This window comes from Cervus elaphus, chromosome 9 (assembly GCF_910594005.1).
Source record: "Cervus elaphus chromosome 9, mCerEla1.1, whole genome shotgun sequence".
Taxonomy (NCBI): Eukaryota; Metazoa; Chordata; class Mammalia; order Artiodactyla; family Cervidae; genus Cervus; species Cervus elaphus.
In genome coordinates, this window is record NC_057823.1 from 44,371,082 (window position 1) to 44,394,405 (window position 23,324).

Consider the following 23,324-nt stretch of genomic DNA (forward strand, 5'->3'; position numbering starts at 1 on the left):
GTGTAAATCTATTGCTGATTCATGTCAATGTATGACAAAACCCACTGAAAAAATAAATAAATTAATTAATTTAAAAAAAATATCTTAATGACCCAGATAACCACGATGGTGGGATCACTCTCCTAGAGCCAGACATCCTAGAGTGTGAAGTCAAGTGAGCCTTAGGAAGCATCATTATGAAGAAAGCCAGTGGAGGTGATGGAATTCCACCTGAGTTATTTCAAATCCTAAAAGATGATACAGTGAAAGTGTTGCACTCAATATGCTAGCAAATTTGGAAAACTCAGCAGTAGCCACAGGACTGGAAAAGGTCAGTTTTCATTCCAATCCCAAAGAAGGGAAATGCCAAAGAATGTTCAAACTACCACACAATTGCATTCATCTCACATGCTAGCAAAGTAATGCTCAAAATTCTCCAAGTGAGGCTTCAACAGTATATGAACTGAGAACTTGAACTGAGTTCAAGCTGGATTTTAAAAAGGCAGAGGAACCAGAGATCAAATTGCCAACATCCATTTGATCATCAATAAAAAAGAGAATACCAGAAAAACATCTACTTCTGCTTCATTGAGTATGCTAAAGTCTTTGTGTGGATCACAACAAACTGTGGATAATTCTTAAGGAGATGGGAAATCCAGACCACCTTACCTGCGTCCTGAGAAATATATATGCAGGTCAAGAAGCAACAGTTAGAACGGGACCTTGAACAACAGACTGGTTCCAAACTGGGAAAGGAGTATGTCAAGCCTGTATATTGTCATCCTGTTTATTTAACTTCTATGCAGAGTACATCATGCAAAATGCTGAGCTGGATGTATTGCAAGTTGGAATCAAGATTGCCTGCTGGAAAAAATATCAAAAACCTTAAATATGCAGATGACACCACCCTTATGACAGAAAGAGAAGAGTAACTAAAGAGCCTCTTGATGAAAGTGAAAGAGGAGAGTGACAAAACTGGTTTAAAACTTAACATTCAAAAAACGAAGATTATGGGCTCTGGTCTCATGACTTCACAGCAAATAGGTGGGGAAACAATGGAAACAGTGACAGATTTTTTTCTTGGTCTCTAAAATCACTGAAGATAGTGACAGCAGCCATGAAATTAAAAGATGCTTGCTGCTTGGAATCAAACTGCTAATTTAAGAAACAACATCCCTTTGGTAGTAATGGTTCAGCACAAGTAGGTATTACAGCTTGATGTGTGTGTTCTAATTCTCAGTGTTCTTTGATTCCAGGTCTTATAGAGCAGTTAAGGCAGCTGTAATGGCATTTTTTGGAAATATGCTGTAAAATAATAAAAGGTGACATAATTAAAAAAAAAAAAAAAGCTATGACAAACCTAGACAACATTTTGAAAGACAGAGATATTACTTTGCCACCAAAAATTCACCCAGTCAAAACTACGGTTTTTCCAGTAGTCACGTATGGATGTGAGAGTTGGATCATAAAGATGGCTGAGCACTGAAGAATGATGCTTTTGAACTGTGGTGTTCGAGAAGACTCTTGAGAGTCCCTTGGACTGCCAGGAGATCAAACCAGTCCATTCTAAAGGAAATCAGTCCTGAATATTCATTAGAAGGACTAATGCTGAAACTGAAACTCCAATACTTTGGCCACCTGATGCAAAGAGTGGACTCATTAGAAAAAGCCCTGATGTGCAAAAAATTGAAGGCAGGAGGAGAAGGGGACAACCTAGGATGAGATGGCTGGATGACATCACTGACTCAGTGGGCATGAGTTTGAGCAATCTCCGAGAGATGGTGATGGACGGGGAGCCTGTTATGTTTCAGTCCAGGGGGTCACAAAAAGTCAGACACCACTGAGTGACTGAATGACAACTACAATGTACATACATACACAAACTTTTCTACTCAGCTTGATAAAGCCTTGAGAAAGAACAACAACAACAACAAAAGAGACAGACACATTGGAAACTAATCTAAATGAAATGGGAGCATTGAATATGAAATAGAAAAAGTAAACAAACTAAATAAAAGTAAAATATCATCATGTAGTACAGTTGTTTTTAAATATGTTGTTGTTCAGTCCCTAAGTCATGTCTAACTCTTTGTGACCCCATGGACTGCACCATGAAGTCACATGACTGATTGACTGAACTGAACCAAACTGAAGATTATGGCACCTATGAATGGAGATGGTTCAAGTAGGCAGAGAAGAACATGCACTTGTCTCTGCCTGCCAAAGCACCAAAATTGCAACTAGCTGTTAAATAACTATCAGCAAGAGGATATTGGAACCCACCAAAAAAGGCAACCCACATCTAACGACAAAGGAGAAATGATAAAGAAGTGGTAGGAGGGGCACAATCACAATGAAATCCAACTCCATACTCATTGAGTGGGCAGCCCACACACTGGAGAACAAGCATACCAAAGAATGTCTCCCACTGTTGTAAAGGTTCTGATTCCCATGTCAGGGTTTCCGGCCTGGGGATTCAGCAAAGCAATTAGGAATTCCCAGGGATTTTGGATTTGAATGCCAGTGGGATTTTGTTGCAGAATATCTATAAGACTGGGGAAACAGAGACTCGACTCTTGGAGGGCACAACCAAACCATGTGTCCACTAGGACCCAGGGGAAAGGAGCAGTGACCCCACAGGAGACTGAGCCAGACATACTTGAGTGTTGGTTGGATCTCCTGCCAGGTGTGGGTCAGCAGTGACTCACCTTGGGAACAAAAGCACTGATAGCGGCAGTTCTGGCAAGCGCCCACTGGTTTAAGCCCGACTAGAGAAACCTGTAACCCTACCATAGGACCTGTAGACTCCAGGGCTGGGCTGCCTCAGGCCAAACAACTAACCAGGAAGGAGTGCAGTCCCCCCATTAGGAAACAATCAGATTAAAAAGTTTTACTGAGCATGGCTCTGCCCACCAAATCAAGACCCAGTTTTTCCCACCACCAGTCACTCCCATTAGGTATCTGAACAAGTCTCTTAGATAGCCTCAGCCTCCATAGTATAAACAGAAGAAACAAGAATAACTATAATCCAACAGCCTACAGGATGAAAACCACAATTAGAGAAAATTAAACAAAATAAAAAGGCAGAGGATTATGCCCCAGATGAAAGAACAAGATAAAACCGGAGAAAATCAACTAAATGAAGTGGAGATAGGCCACCTTCCATAAAAAGAATTCACAATAATGATAGTGAAAATGTGATTCAGTGATGCCATTCAACCATCTCATCCTCTGTTGCCCTCTTCTTTTCCTGCCGTCAATATTTCCCAGCATCAGTCTTTTCCAATGAGTTGGCATTTTGCATGAGGTGGCCAAAATATTGGAGCTTCAGCTTCAGCATCAGCCCTTCCAATGAATATTCAGGGTTGATTTCCTTTAGAATTAACCTGTTATCTCCACACCATTCAAATGACATGACTCTCAGCAATCTTCTCCACCACCACAATTAGAGAGCATCAGTTCTTTGGTGGTCAGGGTTCTTTATGGTCCAATTCTCACATTTGTACATGACCACTGGAAAATCATAGCTTTGACCATAAGGACCTTTGTCAGCAAACTGGGGCCTCTGCTTTTTAATATGCTGTCTAGGTTTGTCATAGATTTTCTTCCAAGAAACAAGCATCTTTTAATTTTCTGGCTGAAGTCATCAGCAGCAGTGATTTTGGAGCCCAAGAAAATAAAATCTGTCACTGTTTCCACTTTTTCCCCATCTGCTTGCCATGAAGTAATGGGACTGAATGACGTGATCTTCATTTTTTAATGTTTCATAAATTTTAAGCCAGCCTTTTCACTCTCCTCTTTCACCTTCATCTAGAGGCTCTTTAGTTCCTCTTCACTTTCTACCATTAGAATGCTATTATCTGCATATCTGAGGTTATTGACAGTTCTCCTGGCAATCTTGATTCCAGCTTGTGCTTCATCCAGCCCAGCATTTCACATGATGGACTGCATACAGGTTAAATGAGCACGGTGATAATATACAGCCTTGATGTACTCCTTTCCCAATTTTGAACCAGTCTGTTGTTCCATGTCTGGTTTCTAACTGTTTCTTCTTGACCTTCATATAGATTTCTCAGGAAACAGGTAAAGGGGTTTTGGATCCTCATCTCTTTAAGAATTTTCCATTGTTTGTTGTGATCCACACAGTCAAAGGCTTTAGCAGAGTCAGTGAAGCAGAAGTAGATGTTTTTCTGGAATTCTCTTGCTTTTTCTATGATTCAAAGGATGTCAGCAATTTGATCTCTGGTTCCTCTGCCTTTTCTAAATCCAGTTAGCACATCTGAAATTTCTCAGTTCACATACTGCAGAAGCCTAGCTTGAAGCATTGTATTTTGAGCATTTCCTTCCTAGCACATGAAATGAGTGTAATTGTGTGTTTAGTTTGAACATTCCCTGGAATTCCCAGGGATTCTGACTTTGAAGGTTCATGAGATTTGATTACAGAACTTCCACAGGACTGGGGGAAACTGAGACACTTAGAGGGCAAAAACAAAATATTGTGTGCACCAGGAGTCAGGGGAAAGGAGCAGTGACCCCACAGGAGACTAAGGCAGACCTGCCTGTGGGTGTTTGAGGGTCTCCTGCAGAGATGTGAATCAGCAGTGGCCTGCCATGGAGACAGGGGCACTGGCAGCTGCAGTCCTGGGAGGCATGTGTTGGCATAAGTCCTCTTGGAGGTTGCCATTAGCCCTACCATTGAGTCTATAGACCCCAGGACTGAGTCACCTCAGGCCAAACAACTAACAGGGAGGAAGAACAGCCCCACTTATCAGCAGAGAGTTGGATTAGAGATTTGCTAAGCAAGGCCCTGCCCACCAGAGCATGACCCAGTTTTCCCAACAGCCAGTCTCTCCCAACAGGAAGTTTGTATGAACCTCTTACCCACATGCATCAGAAGAAGCAAGAACTGCAGTCCCACAAACTCCAGAACAAAAACCACAATCACGAAAAGCTAGCCAAAATGATCACATGGATCACAGCCTTGTGTAATTCAATGAAGCTATGAGCCATGCCATGACAGGCCAACCAAGATGTACAGGTCATGGTGGCGAGTTCTATAAAAATGTGGTCCACTGGAGAAGGGGATGGCAAACCACTTAGTATTCTCGCCTGGAGAACCCCGTGAACAACATGAAAAGGCAAAAAGATATGACACCAGAAGATGAGCCCCCAGGTCGTTAGGTGTCTAAAGTGCTACTGAGGAAGAGAAGAGAAATGGCTCCAGAAAGAAAGAAGAGCCTGGGCCAAAGCAGAAACAATGCTAATTGTAAGTGTGTCTGGTGGTGAAAGTAAAATCTGATGCTGTAAAGGACAATATTACACAGGAACCTGGACCGTTAGGTTCATGAATCAAGGTAAACTGTATGTGGTCAAGCAGGAGATGGCAAGAGTGAACATCACTATTTTAGGAATCAGTGAACTAAAATGGACAAGAATGGGCAAATTTAATTCAGATGACCATTATATCTACTACTGTGGGCAAGGATCCCTTAGAAGAAGTGGAGTGGCCCTCATAGTCACTAAGAGTCCAAAATACAGTAGTTGGATGCAATCTCAAAAATGATCAAATGATATTCATTCATTTCCAAGGCAAACCATTCAGCATCACAGTAATCCAAGTCTATGCTCCAACTACCAATGCTGAAGAAGCTAAAGTTGGACAATTCTACAAAGACCTACAAGACCTTCTGGAACTAACATTTTTTAAAAAGGTCCTTTTTATCATAGGGCACTGGAATGCAAAAGAAGGAATACATGGTAACAGGCATGTTTGGCCTTGGAGTACAAAACGAAGCAGGGCCACACTCAATAAGTCACCAAATTTGGAAAACTCAGCAGTGACCACAGGACTGGAAAAGGTCAGCTTTCATTCCAGTCCTAGATAAGGGCAATGCCAAAGAATGTTTAAACTACCACACAATTACACTCATCTCACATGCTAGTAATGTTATGCTCAAAATCCTTTAAGCTAGGCTTCAGCAGTTCATGAACTGAAAACTTCCAGCTGTGCAAGCTGGGTTTAGAAAAGGCAGAAGAGCCAGAAGTCAAACATCAATATTTGTTGGATCATAGAGAAAGCCAGAGAATTCCAGAAAAAGTCCTGCTTCATTGACTATACTAAAGTCTTTGTGTGGATCACAAGAAACTGTGAAAAATTCTTAAAGAGTTGGGAATACCAGATGGCCTTACCTCTGTCCTGAGAAACCTGTGCTGTGCTTAATTGCTCAGTTGTGTCTGACTTTTTGCGACCCCATAGACTGTAGCCCACCAGGCTCCTCTGTCCATGGGGATTCTCCAGGCAAGAATACTGGAGTGGGTTGCCATGCCCTCCTCCAGGGGATCTTCCCAACCAAAGGATAGCAGCCAAGTCTCCTTCATTACAGGCAGACTTTTACCATTTGAGCCACCAGGGAAGCCCAGAGAAGCCTGTATGCAGATCAAAAGTGACAGTTAGAACTGGACACGGAACAATGGACTGGCTCAAAATCGGGAAAGGAGTACATCAAGGCTGTATATTGTCACCCTGTTTATTTAACTTCTATGCACATTATGTTATGGAAAATGCTGGATGATTCATAAGCTGGAATCAAGATTACTGGGAAAAACAGCAACAACTTCAGGTATGCAGATGATACCTGAGTTCAGTGAGAGAGTCAGTGCAATCATCTGAGTCAGTGCAGAAAATGAAGAGGAACTAAAGAGCTTCTAGATGAGGGTGAAAGAGGAGAGTGAAAAAGCTGGCTTAAAACTCAAGATTCAAAAAGCTAAGATAATGGCATACAATCCCATCACTTTATGGCAAATAGAAGCGAAAAAAGTGGTAATAGTGATGATTTTATTTTCTTGGGCTCCAAAATCACTGCAGACAGTGATTGCAGACAGGAAATTAAAAGAGGCCCATTCCTTGGAAGGAGAATTTTTATAACCCTAGACCGCATATTAAAAAGCAGAGACATTACTTTGCTGACAAAGGTCCATCTAGTCAAAGCTATGGTTTTTCTAGTAGTCATGTATGGATGTGAGATTTGGACCATAAAGAAAGCTGAGTGTGGAAGAATTGATACTTTTGAACAATTGTGCTGGATAATACTCTTGGGCTGCAAGGAGATCCAACCAATCCATCTTAAAGGAAATCAGTCCTGAATATTCATTGGAAGGACTAATGCTGAAGCTGAAGCTCCAATACTTTGGTCACCTCAAGGGAAGTGTTGACTCATTGCAAATGACCCTGATGCTGGGAAAATTGAAGGCAAAATGAGAAGAGGATGACGGAAAATGAGATGGTTGGATGGCATCACCGACTCAATGGACATGAATTTGAGCAAACTCCTAGAAATAGTGAAGGGCAGGGAAGCATGTAATTCTGCAACCTATGGGGTCACAAAGAGTTGAAGACAGCTTAGAGACTGAACAACAACAACAGCAGTGTTATATATGAAAGTGGTTACAAGAGTAAATCCTAAGAGTTCTCATGCCAAGGAAACATTTTTTTCTATTTCTTTAATTTTGTATCTATATGAGATTGAAAGGTTACTGCTATGAGCCATGAATGACAGGAGGATTCTTGGCCTCCGGAGGAGAGGAATTCTATCCAGGGCTACTGACAAGGCTTGATAGTACAGAGCTTTTTGTGTAATAAAGGTTTATTAAAGTATAAAGAAATAGAGAAAGCTTCTGACATAGACATCAGAAGGGGACAGAAAGAGTGCCCCCTAGGTAGTTTTTAGCAAGGAGTTATATACCTGTTCAGTTCAGTTCAGTTCAGTTCAGTCACTCAGTCCTGTTCGACTCTTTGCAACCCCATGGATTGCAACATGCCAGGCTTAGCAAACTGCTCATTAGAGAAAAGAAATGCTTCAAAACAGAGTTGCACCAGTCCCCTCACCCACAACATGCATTTTAAGATAGCATTGGTACAAGGTGAGTCATCCCCGGCCATAAAACAATTGACATGAGTCTTGAAGTAAGGCACATTTCCAAGCAAATATATAGCTCATTGGCATAACTTAAGAAAACATTTCCATAAGAAAAACACATTGGTTAGCTCAAGGTTTGAGATAAAGTTAAGTTCAGGGTGAACCAGGTGTTGTCATGACAACACAGGATTAGAAGAGAAAAGAAAAAAAATATATCTGCCACTTGCAGTTTTATTTCCTCCTACTGCTTGGGGACCTCTGGCCTCCCTACCAAGGCTATTAACACTCTCAAGATGATGGATGTTCACTAAGCTTATTGTGGTAATCATTTCACTATGTGTAAGTCAAATCATCATGCTGTATACATCAATCTTATACAGTTCTGTATGTTAATCGTATCAATAAAAATGGAAGAAAATATAATGAATAATGTTAGGTACAACAATTTATAACAGGTTTCTGAGTGTGATGTTTGTGAAAAGGTTATGAATAAGCCACATGAGGTATGTTTTACAAAAACCAGTGGATAGAGGAAGAGCAATTCAGTTTTACTTAACTGAAAAATCACCCACTTTTGAAGTCCCAGCTTAAATGCACCCTCCTCTGTGGCCCTCACAGTTGACACCCACTGCTCCCCTACCTCTTTCACATTTATCAATCTATCACAGTGGATGTTGCAATATGTCTTAAAACAGAGTTATTTGTGGCTAAATCTTTCTTTTAACCCTGTAAATTGTTAATCTTTTCAGAGAAGTTGTGCTTTTTTCCCTTAAATAAAATACTTTGACTCCAAAGATTGCCTAGGCCCATTCATTAAAGAAGTAGGTTATCAACAGGTATGTGACAGAATAAATTTTGCTTCCATATTTTCTACTTTATAGAGTCTGAGAAGTTAGCTATGCAATACAAGGTTTGATTCTTATAGTTCCATGAAATAAAGTATTTTAGAGTTGCCTATTGAAAATTATAATTATAGTTGCCTATATAAAACACACCTGTCCCCTCCTTCAGACCTATTAAATCATATTCTCTAAGTGATTCTTAAAACAAGGCAAGATTGAGAAACACACATGTAGCACAATGTTTACATTACATTAACAAGGAAATGAAACTCTGAGATTAAATGACATGACCTAGTTGACACAGTGTATGGTACTTACTAGTTTACACAGTAAGTCAACTAAAACTTGAAGTCCCATTAGATGTGTCTTTCAGCTATATCCAGTATTTTATTATAAGTTATTTCCAAAACAATAAAAATTCTCACTTTTCCATCATTTCCCTCTTACATCTGAGATTATACATTTCCATAGAACCATATAGTCATCTACTAATATTTATGGTAATGCAGGTAAATTCCAATCTATGGTCATACCACCCTGAATGCACCCAATCTCGTCTTTCTTTTTTTTTTTTTTTTTTTGGCTGCACAGGGTCTTCATTGCTGTGTATGGGCTTTCTGTAGTTGCAGCAAGTAAGGGCTTCTCTCATTGCAGAACACAGGCTCTAGGGTGTGGGCTTCAGTAGCTGTGGCACATGGGCTCTAGAGTGCAGGCTCAGTAGTTGTGGCACAGGCTTAATTGTTACCCAGAATGTGGGATCTCACCAGACCAGGGACTGAATCTGTGTCCCCTGCTTAACCTCTAGACCACCAGGGAAGTCCTAGATTATTTTTCTGATGAGAGTTTCATTTTTCCTAATTCTGCTTCAAACATTTTTAAATTCCTTTATCTGTCTCTAAATATTTTACTAGTTTATTTTTATTTGTTTTGCTTTACTATTTCACTTAGGTCAACATTAGGTTGACCTAGGTCAATGACCTAGGAAGGATGTTCAATATAATTTAATAAAATCTATCTTAGATTAGATATGAACACTTAAATGATTAATCAAATGCATAGTAAACATTGAGGGAAATGTGGTAAATGTATGAGTATTTTATATTGTTCTGTAAACACTAAATTACACCAATATATTATGCTCAGTCTGTCCAAATCTGAGTAAATGGAATCACTTTGTTTTCACACTAACCTAGGAAATTAATCATGTTCCAGTGTGAGTCCTGACTTACATATTTTGAAATTAAGAAGAGCCATCACCTATTTTGCTCTCAAAATTCTCAAATGAATATGAAGAAAATTTAAGACATTTGAATCCAACAAATGTTTATTCAAAGGCTGTTAATTGCGAGAAACCCATAGACCATTCAACGATGACTAAGTCTTTTTTTTGTTTGTTTGTTTTTGTTTTTTTATTTTTTTTTTATTAGTTGGAGGCTAATTACTTCACAACATTTCAGTGGGTTTTGTCATACATTGATATGAATCAGCCATAAAGTTACACGTATTCCCCATCCCGATCCCCCCTCCCACCTCCCTCTCCACCCGATTCCTCTGGGTCTTCCCAGTGCACCAGGCCCGAGCACTTGTCTCATGCATCCCACCTGGGCTGGTGATCTGTTTCACCATAGATAATATACATGCTGTTCTTTCGAAACATCCCACCCTCACCTTCTCCCACAGAGTTCAAAAGTCTGTTCTATACTTCTGTGTTTCTTTTTCTGTTTTGCATATAGGGTTATCGTTACCATCTTTCTAAATTCCATATATATGTGTTAGTATGCTGTAATGTTCTTTATCTTTCTGGCTTACTTCACTCTGTATAATGGGCTCCAGTTTCATCCATCTCATTAGAACTGATTCAAATGAATTCTTTTTAACGGCTGAGTAAAATTCCATGGTGTATATGTACCACAGCTTCCTTATCCATTCATCTGCTGATGGGCATCTAGGTCGCTCTAAGTCTTAATCCTAAGTAGCTTACAAGCTATTTGTGAAAGTGATAGTGTGATCCAACAATAATAAAAGGTAGAATAAAAATGGGCTAAAGGAAAACTATGGAATCAGTAATAAAGGAGCTGATAACCAAAGTGGCAGCATAACAGCATATTAAATCTAGACAATGTATTAAAAGCAGAGACATTATTTTGTTGACAAAGGTCCATGTAGTCAAAGCCATGATTTTTCAAGTAGCCACGTATGGATGTGATAGTTGGACCATAAAGAAGGCTGGGCACTGAAGAATTGATGCTTTTGAACTGTGGTGCTGGACAGCAAGGAGATCAAACCAGTCAATCCTAAAGGAAACTAGTCCTGAATATTCATTGGAAGGACTGATGCTGAAGCTGAAGCTCCAATATTTTGGCCACTTGATGAAAAGAGTCTACTCATTGGAAAAGATCCTGATGCTGGGAAAGATTGAAGGCAGGAGGAGAACTGGACAACAGAGGACTAGATGGTTGGATGACATCACTGACTCAATGAACATGAGTTTCAGGAAGCTCCAGGAGATGGTAAAGGACAGGGGAGCCTGGCGTGCTGCAGTCCGTGGGGTCACCAAGAGTCAGACAGGACTGAGCGACTGAAGAACAACAATAAACCAAAGTAAAAGTTCCAAGAGGAATGACATGTCCATAGACGAACATAGAGGTACAAGTCATTCTACTCTAAGAATAAAAATAATGACTCATGAAATCATCTGAAAAGTCCAAAGCTGGATAAACCTATATGGTTGCAGAACAGAGTGTATTGATGACCAGCGCAGAACATGTGATTGAAAAGGTGCACCAGGACCATGTTATGAATCAGGTTATTTTGAATCATGTAAAGCTTGTTTAATATATATGCCTAAAAAAAAAAATGCCTATGTCACCTTCCTAAGGAATTTGATCCATGAGCCCTAGGAAAATTGGATATTTATTTTATGATCAGTCAAATTGGGTAACAGTGTTTTTTCGTTTTTTTTTTTTAATTTATTTTTTTTCCATTTATTTTTATTAGTTGGGGGCTAATTACTTTACTATATTGTAGTGGTTTTTGTCATACATTGACATGAATCAGCCATGGAGTTACATGTATTCCCCATCTCAATCCCCCCTCCCATCTTCCTCCCCATCCCAATCTCTCTGGGTCTTCCCAGTGCCCCAGCCCCGAGCACTTGTCTCATGCATCCAACCTGGGCTGGTGATCTGTTTCACCCTTGATAATATACATGTTTCGATGCTGTTCTCTTAAAACATCCCACCCTCGCCTTCTCCCAGAGTCCAAAAGTCTGTTCTGTACATCTGTGTCTCTTTTTCTGTTTTGCATATAGGCTTATCATTACCATCCTTTTAAATTCCATATACATGCATTAGTATACTGTATTGGTCTTTATCTTTCTGGCTTACTTCACTCTGTATAAGGGGCTCCAGTTTCATCCATCTCATTAGAACTGATTCAAATGAATTCTTTTTAATGGCTGAGTAATATTCCATAGTATATGTATAGTATATGTACCATAGCTTCCTTATCCATTCGTCTGCTGATGGGCATCTAGGTTGCTTCCATGTCCTGGCTATTATAAACAGTGCTGCGATGAACATTAGGGTGCACGTGTCTCTTTCAGATCTGGTTTCCTTGGTGTGTATGCCCAGGAGTGGGATTGCTGGGTCATATGGCAGTTCCATTTCTAGTTTTTTAAGAAATCTCCACATTGTTCTCCATAGTGGCTGTACTAGTTTGCATTCCCACCAACAGTGTAAGAGGGTTCCTTTTTCTTCACACCCTCTCCAGCATTTATTGCTTGTAGACTTTTGGATAGCAGCCATTCTGACTGGCATGTAATGGTACCTCATTGAGGTTTTGGTTTGCATTTCTCTGATATTGAGTGATGTTGAGCATCTTTTCAAGGTGAACAGACAGCCTTCAGAATGGGAGAAAATAATAGCAAATGAAGAAACAGACAAAGGATTAATCTCAAAAATATACAAGCAACTCCTGCAGCTCTATTCCAGAAAAATAAATGACCCAATCAAAAATGGGAAAAAGATCTAAACAGACATTTCTCCAAGGTAACAGTGTTAAATAGCAACTTTCTTGTTGCCATTTTAGTATAGTTCACATTAGAAATCAGAAAGGAGTGTCATTTCTTTGGTACCCTTGCTGAAAAACTGAAATCCAGAGATAAGCTTTTCCTAGTAGCAGCAGCATTAAATGGAGAACAGTAGAGAATATGAGTGTTTTTAGAAAAAACAGCATCATCTTTTCATAAATATCAACTTTCTCCATAGAATGTTCCTCAGAGACCCCAGTACCTCCTTGTTCCTCAGGCTGTAGATAAGGGGGTTGAGCATGGGGGTGATGATAACATCAAACACAAAGAGACGCTGGTCCACATCCGCGGGGAGAAAGGAACCTGGGGTCATGTAGATGATCATAGCTGGACCGAAGTAGAGGCTCACTACACTGAGGTGGGAAGAGCAGGTGGCCAGAGCTTTGTGTCTGCCCTCACAGGAGTTCATGTGAAGGACAGCAAGAAAGATGAGGATGTAGGAGGTCAAGATGAGTCCAAAAGGTATGAGGAGGAAAACAATGCCAGTTATTAATACCACCTTCTCGTAGGTTGAGGTATCCTCACAAGAGAGCTTCAGAAGAGCCATAATTTCACAGAAGAAATGGTGAATTTTTCTGGAGTCACAAGTAGAGAAATTCATGGCATAAACTGTGTGCATAAGGGAGATGAGCATACTCCCAGTCCATGAACCAATGGCCATTTGCAAACAGACTCTGGGGGTCATGATGACTGGGTATCTGAGGGGGTTGCAGATAGCCAAATAGCGGTCAAAGGCCATGAGTGTCAGGAGAACACACTCAGCCACTCCTAGCGTCACATAAAAAAATATTTGTGCTCCACAGCCAATGCGAGAGATGAAACTCTGTCCAGAGAAGAAATCAGTGACCATCTTGGGTACAGTGGTGGAGATTAGGGTGAGGTCCATGAGAGAGAGCTGGCTGAGTAGGAAATACATAGGGGTGTGAAGATGGGCATCACCCCAGATCAGTAGGGCCAAGACTGAGTTTCCCGTGATGGCTACCCCAACAATAAAGAGAATTATGGTGACGAGAAGGCCAGAATGCCTGGAGTCTGAGAAGAGGCCCAGGAGAATGAAATCAGTAATGGAGGATTCGTTTCCTTGCTTCATGTCTTAGTTGACTGGTTTGATCTGAAGGATCAAGGGAGAAAAACACAGAAAGTGAGACTGCTCTTCCTTTGTAAATATACCACTGACTTTTATCTTTTCCTGAAAATCAAATATTTATGAAGTGAATTCAAATATATAGTAGTAAATTTAAATGTGGGCAAGATTAATGATTTGGCATCCACTGATATTTAAAAACATTATTTAGCAATCTATCTGACAGGATAGTCAATGCAAATGAAGAAAATATGTTTTGGTCATACTGTTTAGCATTGTCTGGCACATTGTTGCTATAATTTCATAAGGATTAGAAGTGTGATCTTCATTCAGTATGAAAGTTCCATACATCTTGGTGGTGTGATATACACCCAGACTTCTTCCAAAGTGGGTTTTAATGCACAGCCACCACTGGAATCTGGAATGTCAGCATATTTATTGCTTGTAGATTCTCCAACTAAGTCTAGTTTTATCCTTAGGGAACTCACAGATCACAAAGCAGGTGGCCTGGTTATGGGTGAGAAATTTTACTGCCTAGTTCTGTAGAAAGATGTCAAGAAGAGAAGGTGGGATAAGTAAGGATAAGGGAGAAATCTGGGAGGTGGAGAAACATGATGGCAACACAGAATGACAAGTAGCAGTTTTGTGATGGAAGAAGTATCCTTTTTCAATCCACCTTCTCGCGAACATTATTCCCATGATATGTCTGCCTGACCATTCTATTGAAAGCATATCACTGGCTTGCTTTATTCCCTCACCCTTATTTTACATTCCTTCATCATCTGAAACCTTACTATTATCTGCATGTTTATTTATCTATTGTTTGTTTCCCCCATGAAAATGCAGGTTCTCTGAGGGCAATGTATTGATTAAGTATTATTTTCTCAGTGCCAATAAAGAACCTGGCAAGTACCAGGCACTCAGTCAGAGTTTATGGGACACAGAAAAGGATGAAAAGCTTCTATACATAGAAAGAGAGTTGAAAAAACAGGGATAAAAACCAGAATTCCTAGCAGAGTATCATTATATAAATGGCTTAATCACATGCTCCTGGTGCTGACATTGATGTTCTACTTCCAAGAAACTCTTTACCTGCTGGCATTTTCCATGATTTTCCAAATCCAAGTTGGCCTCATTGTTCAGCTCCTCCAACTTCTATGCACAAATAAGGTCCTAGAGCTGCTCAGCAAGGAGTGGAGTGGAACTGGACTTTTGACTAAGGGGAGGCGGCCTGTGCAAAATCAAAATGAACAGCATGAATTTTCCAGCTCTGGATATGGCTATCGCATACATATTTCTAAGTTTAAAGAATTAACAAAGTGATTTTCCAACATGATAGCATTGTGTTAAAGTAAGCAAATGAACTGAGTTCATCTCAGAAACGAGTGACTAGGGAGAGGGTTCTATGCAGCCCTGCCCTGGCCTTTATGATTGTATGTTGAATTTACAAATTCAAGCATGAATTTGAGCATACTTGGTGAATGTGTAAATCTGAAGCCAGTATTTTAAATATTTATGACTATATTGAATAATATGATTCTTTTTTTGAAACTTGGTTTGATTAGAACTTCTTTCCAAAGCCTAGAAAACAACAAAGATGTTAAGATGTGTTCGATTCTTTGGGACTCTATGGATTGTAGCCCACCAGGCTCCTCTGTCCATGGAATTTCCCAGGCAAGAATACTGGAGTGGGTTGCCATTTCCTTCTCTGGAGAATCTTTCTGACCCAGGGTTCAAATCCATAGCTCCTGAATTGGCAGGTGGATTCTTTACCACTGAGCCACCAAGGAAGCCTGAATAATAAGATGCTCTTTTTGAAACTTGGCTTGGTTAGAACTTCTTTCCAAAGTCTAGAAAACAACAAAGATGTCTTTTTTTAAAAAAAACTTTTTATTTTACATTGGAATATAGACAATAATGTTGTGATATTTTCAGGTGGGCAATAAAGGGACTCTAAACCACATCTCTGAGAACAAAGGATTGCATCTATGTTTACAACATAAAGAGTTTAACTATTTTTCTTAAACTCACCAAATTACTAACTAACTAGTAGCTGATCAGCTTAATACCATTATAAACTGTGTATATGTAAATACAGATGATCCATGAACTTTATTGTGACCCCACAGAGTGTAGCCTGCCAGGCTCCTCCACCCATGGGATTTTCCAGGCAAGAATATTGGAGTGGGTTGCCATTTCCTTCTCCAGAAGATCTTCCCAACCCAGGGATTGAACCGGGGTCTCCTGCATTGTAGGCAGACGCTTTACCATCTGAGTCACCAGGGAAGTCCCCATAATCTGCCTCAGGGTCTAGCAATTCACTGAATTCTCATGCAGCTGCTCAATTCTCCAGGAGGGTTTTATCATACAGCTGGGAGTTTATTCTGAAGCACTTTGAAGATGTTACCCCACATAGAGGGTCACAAATTATTTCTAACTCTTGTGTCTCCCCACAAAAGCGTAAGACAGTTACTTGTTTCTCCACTGTGGGCTACCTGGTTATCATATGTGTTGTCATCCTTGTCACCTCCTGGAGATTCTTAATTCTTCTATATCTTCCTTAGTATCATGCAGCTCATCAAGTCAAACATTAGGCTCTTTATGAGTAGAATAAAGTCATAACTAATGATCTTGGTGAAGTTGGTACTTCAAGCTCATAGCTGATTCAGAATATCTCTGGTAGGCCATGAAACAGAGATTAAATACAGCACTGTGGACAGGAGAGATACTGTGAACTCTGTGGGGAATGTGTCAGCTCAGTCCAACCCTGGTAGGTAATTAGCTCAGCTACCAGGGTGCAAAGCCAAATTCATTCAGAGAAAAAAGTCACTCTCAGCTCTCTGCTCAGCAGGATGGTGGTTAAAAAGCAAAGTGAGATTTAAACTCTGATTCACCACTTTTTAGTACTTGCATGACCTGGGAAATTTCCATTGTCTTCCTCACTTCTGTTTCCTCATCTATAAATTGGTGATAACAATAGACCTTTCTCACAGAGTTGTCTTCAATGTTAAATATAATAAGGAGTGTGAACTGTATATCCTAATTGGCCATAATAGCCGTAAGATGAATTTTTAGGAGTCAATTGCATTACAAAATATCTAATATTGATTTAACCTGGCTTACCTATAATGGATGATTTTGAGCATGGAAGTTAACAAAAGAGGTCACCCCAAGTTCATATATTGAGGCATAATCCAATCAGACTGAGAGTTTTGTGGCTTAGCTAACATGGAGTAGGAGTCTGTATTTTGAGAGATGAAAGTCTGACTAACAGGTGCTGGGTGGGATAGTTTCAATCAAGCCAAACACACTGATCATCTGTGGCTTCACTGGCAATTCTGTTCTTTTCCCACTCCTCAAAAATTGCCACCAGCTGCCAAAAGCCCCCTCTGTCCCCAGGGTGGGTCTACCTCTTTGTGTTTCTCTCAGATCCCAGGTTGTTTGTGTTTCTTTTTCTCCTTCTTTTTGCTTATTTTTCTTTTTATTCCTCCAGAATGCTTCATAAATTCTTTAATCCTTTACAAAATTTTAAATAATTTATACATTTCTTAGACTTGGTAAATGCTTGAGAAATATATTCTTTCAACTCAATGTTAAAATGAAGGTGTTGCTGATGATTAATAGCCCTTCTTGTATAATAGAAACATGATTTGAATTCTTTATTTTGTGTGACAATCACATGCAAGGCTTTTCCCATGAATGAACCTAAACAAACTCTTTTAAGGACTTTATAAATAAACTCATTAAAATCTGACCACAACCCAACAAATTAGGTACACTTATCATCATCTCCATTTTTAAGGAGAGAAAGGTGATGTCTGCAAGAATTTATTAATTCTTGCAAAAGAATCTAATGCCAAAGAGTTGTAAGAGGAGGAACCTAGTTTGAACCCTAGAAATCTACCTTCAGAGACTATAACCCCCACCATAGCGTCAGGCTCTTGCTCCCTGACAGTTTTCCCAGCTCCCTCACCTTAGTCGCTCAGTCATGCTCCCCCAGCTTTGGTCATGCTCCTACTTGGGTCTGTCCAGACTCCCAGCCTCCTGCTAATGCTCAGTCCATTACCTGAAGTATCTTCCTCCACAACAGGTAGAACTAGACTGCTCTTAGGGAACAATGCAGAACACTGGGAATTCTGAGGTACCATCTAGAGCTTGGATTCAAGCGGACTGTTCTATCATTCATTGACCTTTATGTGTATGACATCGGTCTCTGTTCTGGGTGCCTGGGAGCCAAGACTCAGGTTTACCACTGACCTTAGTCAGCCCAGACATGTGAGGATGTCTTTGGATGAGAGAATCAGGGTCAGTCATACTGAATACCCAGTGATTGGGCCTTGTCTCAGACTTCATAGTCTCCATCTTGGAGTTACAATCAGGGCAATCACTTAATTGCAATAAAATAAACCATCTGTGGATTAGTAGAAAGTTGTTTCATGTTTCTTGTCAGTAGTAACATTGAAATGGCCACCACTGTTGCTCCAGGAAGATGATTAGAGAGAAAACCCCCACCTTTGTGACAGAGAACCAGGGCAGTGTGCAATGGAGGATGCATTTTGCAGGAGGATTCCTGCACAACAGGAAGCTTTCACACAATTCACAGGATCTGTACTTCAGATCCAGCAACTGGTATTATGATAACTACTTATATGAATTCCCATGGTCAAAAAAGTGAATTGAATAAAATAGATAACTAATAAGGACCTACTGTATTGAACTCTACTCAGTACTCTGTAATGTCCTATATGGGGAAAGAATCTAAAAGAGTGGATATGTATACATGTATAAAAGATTCACTTTGTTGTACACCTGAAACTAACACATTTAAAAAGTACTGAGTGAACCTCAGTCAAATGATTCAAAAAGGAAAACAATTAAGACCCTCCCCCCTCATTTTATATGTACAGTTCAATTGAGAAAGCACTGGATTACAGTGGGAAATTTGGGTATTCTCAGGTCTGTCTCTTTATTTCCATGACATTGGCCAAGTCACTAAGTTCCATCAGACCTAATACATGGAAGAGATAGTATGTCATGGAATTAAGAGGAGTTACAAGATTATTTATTATATATGTGTAACTCATAAGTTCCATACCCATAATAATTGCTGTTGTTATTATGATTATCACAGTATATTAATTTATAATATGCATAAAAGTAACATAATCTAGTTATTTAGGCAAAATGAATTTAAACAGGGTGGATGTCTATATATAACTAATATAATATATTAATTAATGACAGTAAGCAAAATGAAGCAAAATTCAGTGTGACTGATGTCTCATCAAATTGAATGCTTCTTTTAATGGGGCAAATTTTAATAATTCAATACTTTCTATTTGGGATTAACAGCTCTTCATAGTTATACTTCTCAAAAAAGTCTCACAAGACATGTTATTCCTCACATTTTGCAGGTAAAGAAAAGTAAAGCTACTGGATCAACCAGAAAACTTTCCCAAGGTCAAGAAAGAAAAGAATTGAATTATTCCTCCACTCACATCTTGCACCAATGATCTCAATTTCTGTTGGACTCAATTATTGCCAAGCTATAGCTCTCCACCAGCCAAGAGAGAACTTGATTTGCTGCCCTGATTCTGCCATATAGTAGCCCTATCCCACAAAGTAAGTTACTAACCCTGTTTAAGCCTCACTTTCCTCATCTACACAAAGGAAATGAAGTCAGCAATGTTACAATTGATCATTTCTGAGATTTCTGAAACTAGTGTGGAAACCAGGATTCTCAGGAGGGTAGATGGTAGGAATCACTGGCTCTGCAAATTAAGTTTACTAATGAATTCACTAATGAATTACATATTGTGAGCATTTTGAAAGACACAGGATGTACAGAAGGGGACCTTAGTCCTGGTGATGGTTTATTTGCTAAGTTGTGTCCGACTCTTGTGACCCCATGGATGTAGTTCACCAGGCTCCTCTGTCCATGGGATTTTCCAGGCAAGATACTGGAGTGGGTTGCCATTTCCTTAGGGAGATCTATTAGCATCAAGGTAGGTGGCAGGAGCAGAGGAAGTTGTGCAAACTAAGCGGTATTGAATTAAAATCTGAAGGGTGGGAAATCTAGGTAGAGGAGGGGACTGAGGAGTGAGATGGGAACAGCTTTCTAGGCAGGGGAAACAGTCTGTGCAAAGTTGCAGGAATTGGGAGAGAACATGTCACCTGGAGATGCTACAAGTTTCTGGGCATTGCTGGAGCTCAGCAGATGGTGGAATTGGTGGTAGACTCACTGCACCATGTCGTGCAAGGCCTAATTGGCATGTAGGGGAATCTATAGTTCACCCTATGGGTCATTGGAGGCCACTGATGCATGACCAGCCTGTGACCAGGAGGATGGGTATTTGCAGACAGAAAAATCATGTTGGTAGAGATGTGGATAAACTGTAATGATGCAAAGGGTCAGAGCTGGAACATTTATAAGCAGTTATTACTAGAGACTAGTGGAAGAAAAAGAAAAGGGGGTAAACATATTCATCATATCTAATAGGTTAATAGACATGGCTTAGTGTACAATTAGATGTGCAAAAGTGATGACTGCCAGAAAGTGCTTGCTCTTGCTTCATTTTATTGACTAAAAAACCTGGAATGAATGGGTATTTGGAGGTTTGATGCCAACAAAATCTAATGGAATTTGTGGTCTCAGATAAGTCGCTTTATTTCCAAGAACACTGCAATTTTCTTATATCTTTTTTGCTAAATCTATGAATTTGAGTCAGTTCTAGTGAGATGGATGAACCTAGAGCCTGTAATACAGGGTGAAGTAAATCAGAAAGTGAAACACAAATATCATATATCAACACATATGTATGGAATATAGAAAAATGATATTGATGAAACTATTCGAAGAGGAGGAATGGAGACACATATAAAAAGGACTTGTGGACACAGTGAGGGAAAGAGAGAGGGGGACGAATGGAGAAAATAGAATTGACATATACACACTAGTTCTAGTGTCAGTTGCTCTGTCATGTCTAACTCTTTGCGACCCCATGGACTGTAGTCCGCCAGGCTCCTCTGTCCATGGGATTTTTCAGGCAAAAATACTGGAGTGGGTTGCCATTTCCTCCTCCAGGGGATCTTCCCAACCCCGGGACTGAACCCGGGTCTCCTGCATTGCAAGCAGATTCTTTACTGTCTGAGCCACCAGAAAAGCCAGACATACATGCACTACCATGTGTGAAATATTACACATCAGCTGCTGAGAAGTTGCTATGTAACACAGGAATCACAGTCTGGCACTCTGTGATGACTTAGAAGGGTAGAATGAGGGGCAAGGAGGGAGCAGAAGGAGGGAGCTGATATATGTAAAATTATCACTGAAAAAAAAGATGTCTTTTTCATTATAGGGGACTGGAATGCAAAAATAGGACGTCAAGAAACACCTTCAGTAACAGGCAAATTTGGCCTTGGAGTACAGGATGAAGCAGGGCAAAGGCTAATAGTTTTGCCAAGAAAACATACTGGTCATAGCAAGCACCCTCTTCCAACAACACAAGAGAAGATTCCACACATGGACATCACCAGATGGTCAATACTAAAATCAGATTGATTATATTCTTTGCAGCCAAAGATGGAGAAGCTCTATACAGTCAGCAAAAATAAGACCTGGAGCTGACTGTGGCTCAGATCATGAACTCCTTATTGCCAAATTCAGACTTAAGTTGAAGAAAGTAGGGAAAACTACTAGACCATTCAGGTATGACCTAAATCAAATCCCTTATGATTATAGAGTACAAGTGAGAAATAGATTTAAGGGACTAGATCTGATAGACAGAGTGCCTGATGAGCTATGGACAGAGGTTTGTGACATTGTACAGGAGACAGGTAGCAAGACGATTCCCAAGAAAAAGAAATGCAAAAAAAGCAAAGTGGCTGTCTGAGGAGGCCTTACAAATAGCTGTGAAAAGAAGTGAAAAGCAAAGGAGAAAAAGAAAGTTACACCCATTTGAATGCAGAGTTCCAAAGAATAATAGGAAGACAAAAGGAAGACTTTCCTAGTGATCAGTACAAAGAAATAGAGAAAAACAGTAGAATGGGAAAAACTAGAGATATCTTCAAGAAAATTAGAGATACCAAGGGAACATTTCATGCAAAGCTGGGCACAATAAAGGACAAAAATGGTATGACCCTAACCAAAGCAGAAGATATTAAGAAGAGGTAGCAAAAACACACAGAAGAACTATACAAAAAAGATGTTCATGATCCAGATAATCATGATGGTATGATCACTCACCTAGAGCCAGACATCTTGGAATGTGAAGTCAAGTGAGTCTTAGGAAGCATCACCATGAACAAAGCTAGTGGAGGTGATGGAATTCCAGCTGAGCTATTTCAAATCTTAAATGATGATGCTGTGAAAGTGCTGCACTCAATATGCCAGCAAGTTTGGAAAACTCAGCAGTGGCCACAGAACTGGAAGAGGTCCATTTTCAATCTAATCCCAAAGAAAGGCAATGCCAAAGAATGCTCAAACTACCACACAATTGCACTCATCTCACATGCTAGTAAAGTAATGCTCAAAATTCTTCAAGCCAGGCTACAACAGTACATGAACTGTGAACTTCCAGTGTTCAACCTGGATTTAGAAAAGGCAAAAAACCAGAGATCATCCATTGGATGATCGAGAAAGCAAGAGAATTCCAGAAAAAGAACATTTATTTCTGATTTACTGATTATGCCAAAGCCTTTGTGTGGTTCACAACAAACCGTGGAAAATTCTGAAAGAAATGGGAATACCAGACCACCTGACCTGCCTCTTGAGAAATCTGTATGCAGGTCAAGAAGCAACAGTTAGAACTGGACATGGAACAACAGACTGGTTCCAAATTGGGAAAGGAGTATGTCAAGGCTGTATATTGTCACCCTGCTTATTTAACTTATATGCAGAGTACATCATGAGAAATGCTGGGCAGGATGAAGTACAAGCTGGAATCAAGATTGCTGGGAGAAATATCAATAACCTCAGATATGCAGATGACATCACCCTTATGGCACAAAATGAAGAACAAAAGTCTTGTGATGAAAGTGAAAGAGGAGAGTGAAAAAGTTGGCTTAAAACTCAACATTCAGAAAACTAAGATCATGGCATTTGGTCCCATCACTTCATGGCAAATAGATGGGGAAACAGTAGAAACAGTGACAGACTTTATTTTGGGGGGCTTCAAAAACACTGCAGATGGTGACTGCAGTCATGAAATTAAAACACGCTTACTCCTTTGAAGAAAAGTTATGACCAACCAAGACAGCATATTAAAAGCAGAGACATTACTTTGTCAGCAAAGGTCCATCTAGTCGAAGGTATTGTTTTTCCAGTAGTCATGTATGAATGTGAGAGTTGGACTATAAAGAAAGCTGAGCATGAAGAATTGATGCTTTTGAACTGTGGTGTTGGAGAAGACTCT

General features: G+C 39.9%; 2 protein-coding genes across 2 annotated transcripts in view; one reads left to right on the top strand and one right to left on the bottom strand.

Moving 5' to 3' along the window:
* PGBD2 (piggyBac transposable element derived 2) overlaps nucleotides 1-23,324 on the top strand; it is a 149,897-nt gene that overhangs the window by 77,534 nt on the left and 49,039 nt on the right. The gene's annotated exons all lie outside the window — the stretch shown is intronic.
* On the bottom strand, nucleotides 12,973-13,941 carry LOC122700024 (olfactory receptor 2L2-like). The gene has a single exon (XM_043912547.1). It carries the CDS (start codon nucleotides 13,915-13,917, stop codon nucleotides 12,973-12,975), a length of 945 nt encoding a protein of 314 aa, XP_043768482.1. The 5' UTR covers nucleotides 13,918-13,941.